The sequence below is a fragment of the Macrotis lagotis genome, chromosome 8 (genome assembly GCF_037893015.1).
Source record: "Macrotis lagotis isolate mMagLag1 chromosome 8, bilby.v1.9.chrom.fasta, whole genome shotgun sequence".
Lineage (NCBI taxonomy): Eukaryota > Metazoa > Chordata > Mammalia > Peramelemorphia > Peramelidae > Macrotis > Macrotis lagotis.
Window position 1 is genome coordinate 176,726,186 of NC_133665.1, and position 15,984 is coordinate 176,742,169.

Genomic DNA, 15,984 nt, shown 5'->3' on the forward strand with positions numbered 1-15,984 from the left:
TAAACCTGCATTGGAGGGAGTTTCTACATGAGGGTATGCCTTGAATCAATGAAATTAGAGTCTAGACCCTTTCCCTATCTAATCTACATAATGAGTAATGCCAGGCTCATCATAACTTACTATCATCCAATTCTCATCACTCACTGACTAGACCAAGAAACAAAGCTCCCTTGTACTATACCTGAAAATCAATGACCAGAAGTTGATATTTTGTCCAGGAAACCAGATTTAAAAAAAATATATATCACCTGCTTCAAAGGATATGCAAAGACAATTTACAGCTGAGGAAATCAAAACGATCCATAGTCATATGAAAAACTGCTCTAAATCACTACTTATTAGAGAAATGCAAATTAAAGCATCTCTGAGATACCACCTCACACCTCTCAGACTGGCCAATATGACCAGAAGGGACAATGATAAATGTTGGAAGGGTTGTGGGAAATCTGGGACACTAATGCATTGTTAGTGGAGCTGAGAACTCATTCAACCTTTCTGGAGAGCAGTCTGAAACTACGCCCAAAGAGCAACAAAAATGTGCATACCCTTTGACCCAGCAATACCACTACTGGGTCTATACCCTGAAGAGATGATGAAAAAGGGTAAAAACATCACCTGTACAAAAATATTCATAGCAGCCCTGTCTGTGGTGTCAAAGAATTGGAAATCAAGCAAATGTCCTTTTATAGGAGGATGTTTTAACAAACTGTGGTAGATGGTTGGCTTTTTTTTTTAATATTTTGCAAGGCAAATGAGGTTAAGTGGTGTGCCCAAGGCCACACAGCTAGGTAATTATTAAGTGTCTGAGGCCGGATTTGAACTCAGGTACTCCTGACTCCAGGGCTGGTGCTCTATCCACTAGGCAACCTAGCCACCCCTATTATTGTTTTATTAGAAACCAGGAGGGATGGGAATTCAGGGAAGCCTGGAGGGATTTGTCTGAACTGATGCTGAGCGAAATGAGCAGAACCAGAAAAACACTGTACATCCTAACAGCAACACGGGGGTGATGATCAACCTTGATGGACTTGCTCATTCCATCAGTGCAACAATCAGGCCCACTTTTGGGCTGTCTGCGATGGAGAATACCATTTGTATCCAGAGAAAGAATTGTGGAGTTTGAACAAAGTCCAAGGACTATTTCCTTTAATTTAGGGGGAAAAAAACCCTGCTATCTTATTGTCTGAGGTTGCTATCTCTTAGACTTTGTTTCTTCCTTAAGGAGATGATTTCTCTCTCATCACATTCAATTTTGATCAATATGCAATATGGAAACAATGTAAAGACTGCCTTCTGTAGTGGGGGGAGGGGGAGGGAAACAAGATGGGGGGGGGGAATTGTAAAATTCAAAAACCAATTTAAAAAATGCATTATGATGTCAAAATGAATGTCACCTACTTACATCCTGATGAGAAATCAGGTTTAAACAAGATTCCACAACTGATAGCCACATTGGCTATGGATTCCCATAGGCCTACTCTAGGAAGAGGAATTAAAAGCATCCCCTTACCTTTCCCTTCAACACCAGGCCCATAAACTTTGATTTTGCTTGTATCTATGGCCGGCTCCACCTTGACTCGAGCAGGGAATGTTGGAACTTGTTCTCCTCCGTAATTCAGGCTCAGTGTGTACATGCCCGCGGCAAGAGGGACATAGGTCACGGCATAAGTGCCATCTTTGTTATTCTGAATGTGGACGTCCGCTCTGACCCCAGCATCAGACACAGCTTCCATGCCCAAGACCCCACTGCCAGCCTCTGAACAGTCTACATTAAGGAGGCCAGCCTCTCCCACTTTCCCACGCTCCAGCCCAGGGCCACTGGCCACAACTTTGGAGGGATCGAAGGGCATTTCGATGTCTGCTTTAAATGGAGAACCAGGAATGTGGACTTCTTCAAAGAGGATGTTGACAAAGTATTCGCCAGGTTTTGTCGGCAGGTAGGAGACTGAACAGGTCCCGTCCCCATTGTCTGAGCATTCGATTTTGGCTTCACATGGACCTTCCACTGTCAGGCCTAAGCCCCCTGTGCCAGCTCCTTTGGTATCAATCATGAACTCGGCGGGCTTTCCCACCAAACCACCTTCAAGTCCAGGGCCATGGGCTTTCACCTACAATAGCGGGGAAGAAAGGACATTATTATGCTTGACTAGTCAATTCAGGATTAGTCTCACCACATATAAGCTTGAAATGAGCAGAGCATTCCAGTTCCGTCAGTCTGCCTCCTATGTGTCTGGGTTTTAGACTCGATCACACAAAAGAGAGTGAATTTTATTGGCAAGGGCAAAGAAAAATGCTATAAATCAATGTCCCTGAGCTGGAAAGGATAGTAGGAAAGAAGGACGGCATCGTGACATCAATATCCAAATTGCCTATGGTCTAAAAACCACAGGGGAAGGCTTGGCCATTCACACAGAGCAGCCAGGTCTTTTTCAACCACAACTTGACCCCTCCTCCATTCCTCTTACATGACTTACTAAACCAGATCTCAGGGGTCCATAACACTAGAGTGTGGGGGATGTGGGGGGAGAAGGAGAGGGTGGAGGTGCTGTCACTTTGACTAAACACATTATTTCAAGCCTGGGTCTTTACAAAAGACTAGCTCTTTAGTTAAAAAAAATTTCTTTAAGCTTTATATAAAATATCACACAAACTTGCTTTGAAATAATTCCCATTTTGGTGCCTAGGATGGCACTGCTTCTTGGCTACTCCATTTTCCATTTGTCCATTTATTCCTATTAACTTGTCTTCTTGTATAGTCTACTGACCATAGGAATCTTCCTTTTGGTTGTATTTGATATCCCAAAACTGAGGAGAGGCAAAGGATCTTAGTGATCACTGCGTCCAAGCCATTGCTACTATAACAAGCAATCTTTTGAGATTTCCTTGTCTTGTTCATATTTTTTATTTTAATTACATGAAACAAGTAAGTCAGAGTAATTTATTCATCCAATTCCCTATTACAACACTCAGGTTGCTTTGAGAGTTTTGCAATTACAAATAATTCTGCTATAAATATCTTTGGGGTTTTTTAAAGATAAATGACTTCCATTTGCCATCACAACAGTACATTATGTCCAATAATGCAATCATCTGGGTTGAAGGGATGGCATATTTTGTCATTTTTGCTTCTATTTCATGACGTCCATTGAACACGGTCTTGTCAAGGATTTTCCCCGCAGATTTCCTTTACCTCATCCTTTGCAAAAGATGTTAACAAAAAAGTTGGAATCATATTCATCATATTCTATCATAGTCAAGAAATTTTAGAACCCTAAAAATGCAAAAAGAATAGAGATTTGGCAGAGATGGGAAAAAAATGGGAAAACTCCATTTTGGAGGGATTGTGTTCAAGACGAACACACTAATAAACTTTTGGTGAAGTGGCAAATTGGTTCCAAAAAGCAACTTGGAATTATGCCTTTTTAAAAAGCAAGTCACAGAATTAAAACATATTACTACTTTTGTTGAGAACTCATCTGTCAGAAATTTTTCTTTACTGTTTGTCAGAACTGAATTATAAATTTCTGTTGATAAATCTTGAAAGTCTTCTTTTTCTCTGGAATACACATGTCTATGTTTAAGGCTCCCTGATCCTAATGTTTTTCAGACTTTTGTCTAGCTTTGTTATCTTTCCTTTGTCATGACTATGGACTAGAGAAGGAAATGAGCCATGGGTAAGGTAGTTTCCTTTCTTGTCACCTGGCAGATTTTTGTTACTGTAATGCTGAAGTTTAATAACCTTGTGCCTTGAAGATCTAGAGGTGGGATCTATCTGTAGACTGCTCCCTTCTTAGTGCTGCCTGATCATGTCCTCTTGGAAATCTTGGGTTTTTAATATACACATATAATTATGTCCTTGAACAGAGTATCTAACTTTTTTCCCTTACTTGGCCTGGGTTCTGATTAATTGAATTAATTTAATTACCTCTCACTCTGTAGTTTAAATCTCACTTGGTTGGTTCAAATAGGCATTTAGTTGCCTTAAGTCAGATTACGACCAGAGCTTTTTCCTCAGTTTTATTTGTTATTTACTGATCTTTGTCTTCATTTATTGCTATTTGCCCCTTTCATTGATATCAGCATGCATTTGCATATTACTTTGGATTTCTCTTACCTCCCTAATCAATTCTCATTTTACAAAATAGTAACTGAATTTCTTTTTAATAATTTCTCTTAAAATTTTTAGTACCTTGTTAAAAATAGCAAAGGATAGTAGAGAGAAAACAAAATCTAGAATTAGAATGACCTGGGTTCAAGTCCTTCCTCAGATGCCTATCAACCACATGACCCTTTCTTACTGTCTTGGAACCACAGGAAAATGATGCTTAATCTCATGGCACCTTCCCCAGTTCTCTACGACACCGAGCTACAAGACATTGGCCACTAGCTATTGGTAGAAGGAATTTCCTTACTGGGAGTGTCAACCAACAATAAGATCAGAGAACTGAACTATAGGTAAATATAGCTCTGTATCTTAACTCATCCTTTGGTATTTCTTTTAACTGAAACTGATATTTCAACATTCAGTTATCAGAAGAACTTCTCGGCTATTTCTGCTTGGGGATCATTTCTTTTTTCACACACTTGGCTCATTCAGGGGTCACCGTGGTAAAGGTGAACTATATCACCTTGGCAGTAGGGGCAAGAGCAATGGGTACAGTGTGGTCTTCAGAACAGGGATTTGTAATGTGGTCTTCAAAAGGACCATGGGAGCTCTTTCCCACGAACTACAAGCTAGAACTTGAAACCATGGAGATGGATGGTCGTCCCAACTGGTGCCAGAAGCCAGGGAGTATGTACTTAGCCCTTGTGGTTTCTAGTCTTCACAGCCACGGTCACACTGAGCTGATGCCCATTTCCATGGCTGCTAGAGCCTGCAGCTGGCCTGGGAGAGCAACTGGCCATTTGGCAGGAGCTGAAGGGCACATCAGATCAAGAAGCCAAGTATGAATCCCACCTCAGATGTTTACTTGTGAAATTCCTCTGGGCCTCACTTTCTCCTATGTGGAATACTGTATAACATAATAGCATCTATCTCAGCGTTGAATCACTTGGCAAAGCTTTATTTGAAGCTGTCTTTCAGTTGTTTTAGTCACATCCAACTCTTCATGATCTCATGGGGGGTTTTCTTGGCAGGGATATTGAAGAGGTTGCTCATTTCCTTCTCCAGTTCATTTTACAGATGAGAAACTGAGGCAAGCAGGGTGAACCCAACAAAGGGTCTAAAGCTGGACTTTAATTCATAAAGAAGAATTTTCCTGATTCCAAGGCCAGGGCTCTATTCCCTTTACCACCTCATTAACTTTGGCAAAACCAAAAATATTTTGTCTGTCCCGGAGGTTCTTCTCATTAGCTCAGGTCAGCCCGAAGGGACAGAGGAAGGCCTTGGCAGCTCACAATCCTGATGCCAAAACCAGCAAGTGATGGGATGATGTGTATAACCTATATCAGATTACTCACTGTCAAGGGGAAGGAGTAGGGAAGGGGAGGAAAAATGTGGGAACTCAAAATCCTACAAAAAAATGAATGTTGAAAGTTATCTTTACCTGTAATTGGAAAAATTTTTTACAAAAAGAGGGAGAGATGGGATGGTGGTTGGTCCCATCTGGGCAGCTAAGTCCAGGGGGGTGGAGTGGAAGGAGGTAGGTCCTACCTGCAATGACTCCCATGATTGAATCTCTCCTCCTCCAGTGAATTTCCTTTAATGCCTCCCCATTCTTTTTTATTGTATAGAGGAAAAGGAAAGACATCTTCCCTATCTTTGAAGGGATTAAGGTAAAGGGATCTTCTGTGACCCTAATAAGAACATGTTTATAGGATGCCAGTTGGCTTTTTATGACCTCCAAAGACAATCTTCCCTTTGAGTCACCAACAATAGGAAAAAAAGCAATGTTATAAGATCCAAAACCAGTTTAGATTAAAGTAAATAATAGCACTTTGCTCATAAATCAGAATTCTGGAGACTTGGAAGCAATGAAAAAGGAAAAGGAAAGGACCCAAACTGCAGAAAAATCCAAGTCTCCAAACCAGGCAAGGGAAAGGAAACACCTTTACCTTGGTAGGATCCGGGGGTAGAGAGGCTTCCACAGTAAAGGGACTGCCCGGGATGGGGTTGCCATCATAACTCACATCCACCACGTACAAGCCTTCTTCTTTGGGGATATACTTGGCGGTGCTGCAATCCTTGCCAGGGGCAGAGGCCACCAGGCACGGTACCACCTGTCGAGCCGGACTTAGAATTGTCACATCTAATTTGCCTTGACCACCAGCTCCTTTGGTGTCCACCAGGAACTCCTGGTCCTTTCCAACTTCCACTCCTAGAGAAACAGGGAGGGCAAGGGAAGTTTACAGAGACATCAACACACTGATTAACAAGGGTTTGGGATGCTCTGATGGATCTCAAAAGGAAGCACTTCCAGGTCTCACCCGGGACAGGAATATCCAGGATGGAGACCCTCCCATTAAGAAAAATTCATAGCACAACTCCAACTTCGCAACTTATGGAGGACTGTCTGGGACTGGGAGTCAGATGTCTGGCCCAGGTCATAGAGATGGCCTTACTGGGTTTGAAGTCAGCTCCTTGTCCACTCCAAAAGAATGTAGTTAAGATCAAACAATAGGAACAGACCAGAAATTTTTGAAGAAAACTCCAGATAGGTCATATCCTCTATCTGATCTGATGGGGATCTATGTCTACACTTTTATGTTGGGAAGAGATCTAGACCCCAACTTTAGAGCACTCCCACCTCGAAAACTCCTTAATCAATCACCTTTCCACTCCAAAGGAAATCATCAATAGAATGTATTATTCTTGTATCCTTGTATCCTAAGAATGTCTACATGACTGTTTCTATCCACATTTCTATCTCACCAACCCAGAGCCTCTTCCTCTTCTGTTTCTGAAAGAACTAGTAGATATGCTCAAAGAAAACAGGACAATAGAAGGGAAGCTGGGCTGGGTTGTTTTTTTTTTTAATTTAAGGAAAGGGGGTTAAATGACTTGCCTAAGGTCACACAGCCAGGCAATTATTAATGCTCTCCCTTCAGAGTAGCCATCCTCAATAGAAGTTATCAGCTTCAGAAATGACTCTTTCCTTAATTATGCAGATTTTGAGAGTAAAATGTCAGCTTCTCCAGGGCAGGGACCATTCATTTTTTATCGGTCATCCTAGCTGAGAAGTGGCCAAGGACCCCTAGAGGTTATAACTGATCACTAGTCCCACAGGGCTAGAGTCATGAGTCAGAAGCAGGCCAATGACCAAATAGCCTTCTATTGACATGTAAGTCAACAGAAGACGAGAGCAAACCCTAGAAGAGAAAGGGGATTTCTAAGTGGGGCACAGAGCAAAGTCAATTCTGGAAAACAAACAGATGTCTGGAAGGCCTAATGACTTTACTGTGAGACTTGCCACAACAAAGAGAAGTGGGGGAGGGCCAGGCACCTGGCTGCCCACATTGCCAGAGCAGGCCAAGGCAAGCACTCTCAACAGGTAAATAAATAGGCAGAGAGTTATATCTTTGCTCTTTTGGCCAAAATACAACTGTCTAATGAGCAAGCTGCCTTCTTCTAGGGGACTTGAACCCACCCTCAGAACTATCCAGTGGTCACTGGGGATGTCAGTCATGACCAGAGGAAGGTGGGCCCTTACTGGAATATTAGAGGAAGATAGGTCCCTGCTCACCAGCATCCATCATGACTTGGACCAAAGCCAAGAGCAACCAGAAATGGCTCTCCAAGGCAAAAGAGTCACTGGACAAGAATGGCACATCATCTATGTGGTATCTTGACTCTTGTTCCAGGTGGAATGTGAGGGGGGAAAAATGTGACTGAGCATCTACTATGGCCTCCTCTTCCCTGGAATTCTGGTTCTTGGAGGTCAGTGAGTCTGATGATCTATGCTTAACTGTTGGTTTTTCACAACAGGACATGAAATGTCAATGACCTAAGGCCTTTCCAGTGGGGAAACAGCCCTCCCCACTGCAAATCAGCACCTGTTTGGGGGCCTGTGGTCTTTGAGAAAGGGTTCTTAAATATCAGGAAGTCTGGGGAAACCCAAAGAATCACAATTAGATTGGAAAATACATAAAAGTCATGGAATCACATAGGAAATCACTGACAAAGAGCGATCAAAATACTTTTTAAAACAATATCATGGACAGGAAGCTAAGAAGCCCAGTCCAGAGACCTGCCAAGGGTATGGAGAGATTAAGTATTATACTAGACTAAGGTCACCCAATCATTTGACAGTGAAAGGGCTCTCCAGGAGCTACCAGGGAGTGTAGGGGAAGGGAATGGTGGGCATAGTGAGATAAGAGAGGACTAGATGCACAACCCCTCATTATTTTAATAAGTATCTGATAAGCAGAACCTTAAGATGTAGAGTTAGGAGGAACCTTTGAAGTCATTAAATGACAAATCCTTATTTTACAGGCAAACCAACAGAGGCAGAGAGAGGCTAAGAGACTTGCCCAGCGTTATATCACCACAGAGTACCTGAGATTGAATTTGAACTCAGGTCTTTCTGACTCTAAAACTCTAAAGCACCCAGGTTCCTCAGTTTACATCTTATTCCAAAGGCAATTGGACGTCACACAGAAGGTTACCTAGCACAGAGACTGGGTCAGACCTATGCCTTAAGACTATCTTGGCAGCTAAAATGAAGATTAGAGAAGTTCCACTGCAATAACCATGGAGTGAGATGGTGAGGGACCAGCTCAGGGTGGTGGGAGGGGGAAGAGAAAGACGCTATGGAAGGAGAATCCAGAGGACTTGGGGGAAGCACAAGGACAAGGGACACAGGAGAGAAGATTTGACAGCCTCAGATCTGGCTGGGGGTGAGGATGGCCACCCTTCTCTCCCTCTACAGAATGAGGGACAAGAGAACAACTATTGAACCAAATAATATGAATTCAGTCGCTCAGAGCCTCCGAGGGAGGCTGGCTGCATGACACAGTGGATAAAGTTCCAGCTGGAATGACAAGAGACCATCTCAGTCTTCACTTCTGTAGCCTCAGTTTTCTCCCCTATAAAATGGGGACAGCTTTGTTGTGGGGAAGCCGCAAGGCTCCAATGGACAGAGGTTCAGAATGCACATCAAAGAGACTCTAATCTCCCAGTTACACCAGTGGTGAGCTTCAGATAAATTGGGACGCTGCTTCTCTTTTCTTGGCAGACCGTCTTGAGCTATTTCTGGGAACCCCCTTCCCCCCTGAGCATACTTACTATTCTCCAGCCCATTGATCTTGATCTTGCTCAAATCCAAGGGGGCAGCAACCTCTACCACAAAAGGGCTTCTGGGAATTGGATCTCCGCCATAGGTCACCAGGACGTGTGTGTTGCCCTGAAACAAACAAAAACAAGGCCCGGGTCAGAAAGCCTTCTGGACCCCCACCTGTGGACGCATCATCCACACCTGGCCCTTTCTGTTTGTCCCAAAAGCATGGAAGACAGCAGCCTGGTCATACCCCCTCTGGCCTTTCAAGGAGAAGGCAAGGCTGCTAGCCAGAGGGAATGAAGAACAAGCAAGGCAGAAAAGGGGCTGCCTCATTCATGTCTTTGTGGGCCAGGAAGGGGTAATGTGTGGAGGTCAACTGGGAACCATTAAGAGTCAACCACATGTGGCACCTGAGCTCCAGGTTCAGGAAATAAGGTGAGGGGGAAAAAAAAGACAGGAAACCGTGAGCCCTGGCCAGCAGCCTCTGGATGGAGACTCCCCAGGGTCGGAACTGAGTAGGCCCTTTGTCCTCCCAGCCCCGGCTCCGTGTCAGCTGGACATGTTATTTGCTTACTTCTCCATCCCTGGCTGGTTTTACTGCCCGTCCCTCCAGCCCAGACCAAGTGCTCCAATGTCTGAAGGCCAGCTGCCTGCAGCTGAAGGAGGTATGGCTAGATGGGTTCCCAGTGTAGGGGGTAGAAGAGGCCTTAAAAGAAGTCTTGGAGGAGCTGCACGGTATAGAGAGAGCAGGGCCTGCAGTCAGGAAGACTCATCTTCCTGAGTTCAAAACAGGCTTCAAATGCTTCCTAGCTGGATGACTCTGGGAAAATCTTTTGATCCTGTTTGCCTCAATTTCCTCATTTGTAAAATGAACTGGAGAAGGAAATGGCAAGCCACTCCAGTTGTCTTTGCCAAGAAAACCCCCAAATGGGGTCACAGAGGAAACAACAAAGATGAAGTCAATCCAGAGCCTCTTCCTCTTCTGTTTCTGAAAAACATGCTCAAGGAAAACAAGACAACAGAAGGGAAACTGGGCTGGGGTTTTTTTTAATTTAAAGCAGTGGGGTTAAGTGACTTGCCTAAGGTCACACAGCTAGGGAATTATTAAGTGTCCAAGACCGCATTTGAATTCAGGTCCCCTCCAGGGCCAGTGCTCTATCCACTGAACCACCCAGCTGCCCACCTCGGCTGGTTTTGAGAGGAGGACTGGGAAGTGTCTGCAAATGGCAGGACAGTGAAGCATAGTTGGTCCATGGCCTAATCCCAGAACAGGTCATGGGAAGGAATGAAAAGAATAGGTCTGGAAGAACTAATTCTGCTTCTTTGTGTAACATGATGGCTCACGTGGCTGTTAATGTGCATGTTTAATGTATGAGTGCGTAGAGGTGGATGTAGAGAGAAGTGTGTTTATATGTGTCTAAGTCTACGCCAGCATGTATGAATGTTGAGATCTATGTGTATGGTCATGTTACTGCATGGTATGAGCATGAAGAGATGTGTGGTTGGGGGCAGGCAGGCAGAGATGTATTATGGTTGCATATATAAATGCACATGTGTGTGGAGATGCCTGTGTGTTTATGTATGTTACACACTGCCCCAACATTTCTCTTCACAGTTTGAACTAAATATCCTCTGAGATTCCTTCTAGCTACCGTCAATTATAAAGAATTACCTTGACCTAAAATCAAATGGAAATGGCACTTTGAGGGTGGGGAATAAAGTCTGGACCTTTTTTGATTATGCTGAAGTAGTATTTAAAGAAATAAACAAGCAACCAAATAACTATATAAAATAGAGTAGCCAGCACTGCTCTATTTGACAAAGGTGTCTCTAAAGCATGAATTATTTGGGATTAGGAGAATTTTCTTATTCTCCCAAATCTCCCACTTTTGTTAATATTCTATTTTTTTTTGTTTTTTGGGTTTTGGTTTTTGTTTTTGCAAGGCAATGGGATTAAGTGACTTATCCAAGGTCACACAGATAGATAATCATTAAGTGTCGGAGGCTAGATTTGAACTCAGGTCCTCCTGACTCCAGAGTCTGTGTTCTATCCACTGATCCACCTAGCTGCCCCTAATACTCTGAAAGACACTAGTTTGTTATGCTGAGCCAAAGACAGTGGCCAGAGGTCAGACCCTGGGAGTTCCCAGATAACAAAGGGCCAGACAGGGCAGTACCCCCTAGTTCCTTTCTTTCGGACTTGTTCACTGGCTTGTGGGGCTGGAGATGCTTAGTAGGCCATGGGAAACATTGTATTCTTGGGACTAGAAGGGGGACTTCCAGTCAGAGGTGGCCCAGTAGAGAGGACACCAGCAATGACCAAGCCCAATTGGGTCAACGCAGTCGCCACCATTGCCCTAAGCTTGCTGGGTCAAAGACAGGACTCATTTTGTGCCAATGAAATGAGAATTCCAGGAGACCTTGCCCAGGCTAACTGCCTCATGCTACAAGCCAAGGGAAACCAGAGAAGAAACAATGGAATGGAACAGACAATGGAATCCTTCTTCGGGAGGTCCTGGAGTTCACTGGGGGGCCCCCTTGGTTGTGAGGTTAATGGAAATGGGTCTCAGAGAGCATCTGCAAATGGCTTCTGGAGCCTGCCAAAGGCCCTGGGGGAGGAGAGAACGGGTGCTGGTAAACAGACCAAGGAGCGCCCTCCGCCCTCCAGTTCCTGGAGAAGGGGCATGGCACGGAAGCTGAGGAGAGCCTGCTGGCACAGAGGTGAGCACATTCTCTGCCTTCTGGGGAGAGCCAAGACACACCCACAGTCACAGAGCTGACGGAGCAGCCCCATTTCTGGAAAGGGAGACTGCGATATTCCCTGAAAGGTGTGCCCGTGGGTGTGCCGCCCTCCCGACAAGTCACAGACTGGCTCAGGAAGCCCATAATGGGGGTGGGAGAAGTGGGGCTTGCCCAGAGTGGGCTCCTGAGCAGGGTTTCTTAACCCTGTGTGGCCCAGGATCCGTGAGCAATCACCCTGGGGAAGCCTATGGATTCCTTCTTGGGGACACTTTTTTAAATTCACCAAACAAAGTACAAAGGACTACAAAGAAGCAAATTATCCTGAAACCTGGTAACGCATGCTTTCGATCACAGCTCTGTCCAAAAGGATGGGTCACAAGAGTCAAATCTCACTTCATCCAAAGGAGTTGAAAGGATGTGGATTATTATTCCATAACGTGCCTTGGCCTGACCCCTCGCCCTGTTAGGATGACCAAACTCAAATGTCTCTTGAAGCACTGAAATGTTCAGAGCTCTTCACCCAGATCATTTCAGAAAGTCACATGCAGGTGACCAAGATCCTTCTGGATTCCTTTTCATAAAAAGACGGGAGGGTCAGACTCAATGACCCAAAAAGGTTCTTCCACCTCCCAGCGGTTATCCCACAGCCCAACCACCAAACTATCCATCAAGTGAAGGCCCATTCCAAAGCAGCAAAGAGCAGAAGGCCCCCTTTAGGCCTCCAATTTGTCCTAAATGGTTTTTAGAAATGGAAGGCAGGGGGGCAGTAAGGTGACACAGTGGATGGAGCAATTACCTAGCTGTGTGGCCTTGGGCAAGCCACTTAGCCCCATTTGCCTTGCAAAAAACCTAAAAAAAAAAGGGAAGGCAGAGTGGCAAGACCTCTAAAGAGGGCCATGTTCAAATTCCACATCAGACACCAGCAACATGGGCAACTGTGGGTCAATATTTCACCTTCCTGGGCCTTTTTCTTTTTTGTAATCTAAGAGGAATGAATTAAGTGGTCCCTTCTAGCTGAGAGTTGATGGTTTTAGAACCCTATGTGCAAGAGCTTCCACAAGTCCCTGGGCCTCAGTCTCTTCTTCTGTAAAGTCAGGTGTTGGATGAGATCATCTCTTGCTTCTGGGGCTCATAAGATAATTAGAAGTGGCTTCTACTTGGAAATTCACAGTACCCAAACCTCTGGACTGTAAGGTTATTTTCCAAAATGCAGTTATTTGCTGAATTCTTAGTCACAGCAGAATATCTGGAGCTCAATGCCCAAAGATATTTTGCTGCCAGTCAAAATTCCAGACTGTAAACCCTTTAATACTTGAAAGAATGAACATTCCATCCCCCAAAGTAGCCTATTTCAGGGAAACAGATTCCAAATGTGAACGTGGTTGGCACCTCGGCCCAGAGAACCGGTGCCCAGGTTATTTCAATGCCCGTCTGGATACAAAACACCCCCCCACACACACACGGCTCTCACCAAATCAACGACTTGAGATCTGAGCTCTAGTCAGACTCCCCTCAGTCCACATTTAAACAAAAACACCATCACACACAATGAGCCAACACATCAACCCAGGCCAGAGAAATGCTCCCCAGTCTGGGACGGGTTGGTTATCTTCTATGAGCAGAAAAAAAACAGACACAAAACAAAAAACCCCAGAACAAGGTAGGCCTCGTTTTCCCTTGGGTCTGGACTATTTGAATCGTAGGCCTCCTCGCTGGGAGACCAAGAGTCAAGATTTCCCAGACAAGGTGGGAACAAAGCAAGACAACAGAGTCTGTGAAAGGTCAGAGCCTTCCCAACATTACCTAGAGACCCACAAAATGCAGTTACATTTAACAAACATGGCCTTGAGGTGATGGGAAGGCCCTATTACCACAGTAGAGAAAGCACCCACCTGTTGGACTGGAGTGTATTTCACGGTGTGGGAATAGTCATAGTTGTCGATGATATCCAGATCGCGGACAGCGGCGCCAGCCTGGGGTCCAGTGAACTGGACATCAAGCGGGGCTTTCCCTGCCCCCTTGGTAAAGACAGTGAAGTGAGTCGGTTTCCCATTTTCCACCCCTAGAAAGAAACACTTTGAAGTTAGAAGACGGGCAATTCACTCTCCTGAGGAACTGGTCCAGCCAGTCTCCCGGAGTCCTTGCTAAGGGGTTTGGCACCTCTAGCCTGAGTCTGTTTCTTTATTCCCCATCTGGAAAGGTGCCAGGATATAAGTGTTTCCTGTTTCTAAATCAACCTCCTTGAGACAAGATCTACTTTTTTTGTGGAGATAAGCCGTCACCCACGCCTTAGTTTTGTTTTGTTTTTTTAATTAAACAAGCTTGTCAATTTTCATCTCCAGATGCTTCGCAGAAGCTACTGGAAGGAGGGTCACCTTACCTGCCTTACTGAGCCCGGGGCCTTCGGCCCTGACTTTGCTAGCATCATGTGAAGGATCAACTTTGACACGGAATGGACTGGCCGGAATTTCCTAAAATACAAATAGGTTTTAACAGAGAAATCCCCCCACACACACCCTGATCAATACCCAATGGACACAAATGTCCTTCCCCATCTGGTTCCCTCCCCTAATCAATAATAATAAAGGAATAGAGGCTATCGCCTCCACACATGTTCTTCATATTTACATACATTGTTTACACTTTATACGAAGTTTTGACTATCTCAGTGAATATTTTATTCAATTTAAACATCTAAATGAAACATCAGCGCCTGGCTCCTTTTAGTTAAGGATAATTTGTAACTGGACAAGCAACTCTGAAGAGAGTTGCTAATCTCCATTGGAAGAGGAAGTAGCTGTCCAGAGTTCCTGATGTTCCATGGGATCACATCCTCAAAAAGATTCCAAGTTACAAGTGGATGGTGTTTAGGAGAAGAGGTTCCAAGAGACGCTATAGAGGGGAAGAAAGCTGGAGCAAACCAAGAATGCTTCCTTTCTGACCCAAAAAACTTGGAGTTAAAGGAGGAAGAAATGGGAACAAAAAGGATAAAAACTACCCCAGGGCAGAAGTTTGAGACCTCTATCATAAAGGGGAAGAGTAGCCACCACCAGCAGTTAGTCACAGGGCACCATTTTATCTCCCTCCCCAAAAAAGGTCTCTGGCAGCAGGCTAGAGAGAGCAGGCCAGTTCTGTAATGCCTTGACCATATAGAATTCAGAAAAGCTACCACCAATGTAGCTATTTCCCCAGAGAGACTCTTGACCTCTGAGTATTATATTTTGCTGCCTCTTCACACTTATTCCTTTTATTTATACTTCCCCCTCTAAATAGACTTCAAAAAGGACTCCCATCAAAATTGCTTATTGGGAAACAGAAGAGCCTCTCTTTTCCTCTCATTTTAAATTCACCAGACCACATCCCAGGGAAGGAGGCTTACTTAAGACTCTGGAATGACCTTGTTTGTTTTTGTTTTGCTATTTTGAAAGGCAATGGGGTTAAGTGACTTGCCCAAGGTCACACAGCTAAGTAATTAAGCTAAGTTTTAAAGAAGAGACTTGCATGAATACTTCATCAATTCCTGGGTGTGACCTATCTATAGGGAAAAGAAGGTTTGTGGCTAATTCTGCTAAAATGGAACAGTAGTGTTATTCTGTCAAACAAATCAAGTCCTAAGGAAGGTTGGAGATCGGAAAAGGAAAAGGGCACAGGACTGGGAGCGGGTCCCTGCTTGGCCCTCTATGCTACCAAACTAAGAGGGGATGGGTTGGTTTGTCAGTACTTATCCAAGTGATCCACACCCCTTGTGTTGAGTGCCAACTGGAGCAGCTGGCAAACACCTCCCTGCCCTCCCTGCCTTCACCTGGAGCCATTGACAAACCTTAGAGGCAAAGAGAACTTTGATGGTGTATCGGCCAGGAGCAGGAGGTGCATATTTCACCGTGAATGTGTCATTGGCATTGTGAATGATGTCAAAGTCCACATCTTCCTCATCCACACTCAGAACTCCAGCATCACATTTGATGCCAACACTGACATCACCTGAAAAAAGTCATTGGATTAAAAGAGTCTCATGTCAATCACGTCC

The 15,984-nt window shown here is 44.4% G+C and overlaps 1 protein-coding gene across 6 annotated transcripts in view; it reads right to left on the bottom strand.

The window, feature by feature from the left end:
- The window catches only part of FLNB (filamin B), a 148,356-nt gene that overhangs the window by 48,817 nt on the left and 83,555 nt on the right, over positions 1 to 15,984 (bottom strand). For all 6 annotated transcript variants that reach the window (XM_074198884.1, XM_074198883.1, XM_074198882.1 and 3 more), the window contains exons 16-21: positions 15,778 to 15,938; positions 14,338 to 14,428; positions 13,850 to 14,019; positions 9,224 to 9,341; positions 6,055 to 6,317; positions 1,511 to 2,108 (exon numbers count right to left, since the gene is read on the bottom strand). In XM_074198884.1, the coding sequence (XP_074054985.1) occupies positions 1,511 to 2,108; positions 6,055 to 6,317; positions 9,224 to 9,341; positions 13,850 to 14,019; positions 14,338 to 14,428; positions 15,778 to 15,938 (1,401 nt within the window). The remainder of the gene's footprint in view (positions 1 to 1,510; positions 2,109 to 6,054; positions 6,318 to 9,223; positions 9,342 to 13,849; positions 14,020 to 14,337; positions 14,429 to 15,777; positions 15,939 to 15,984) is intronic.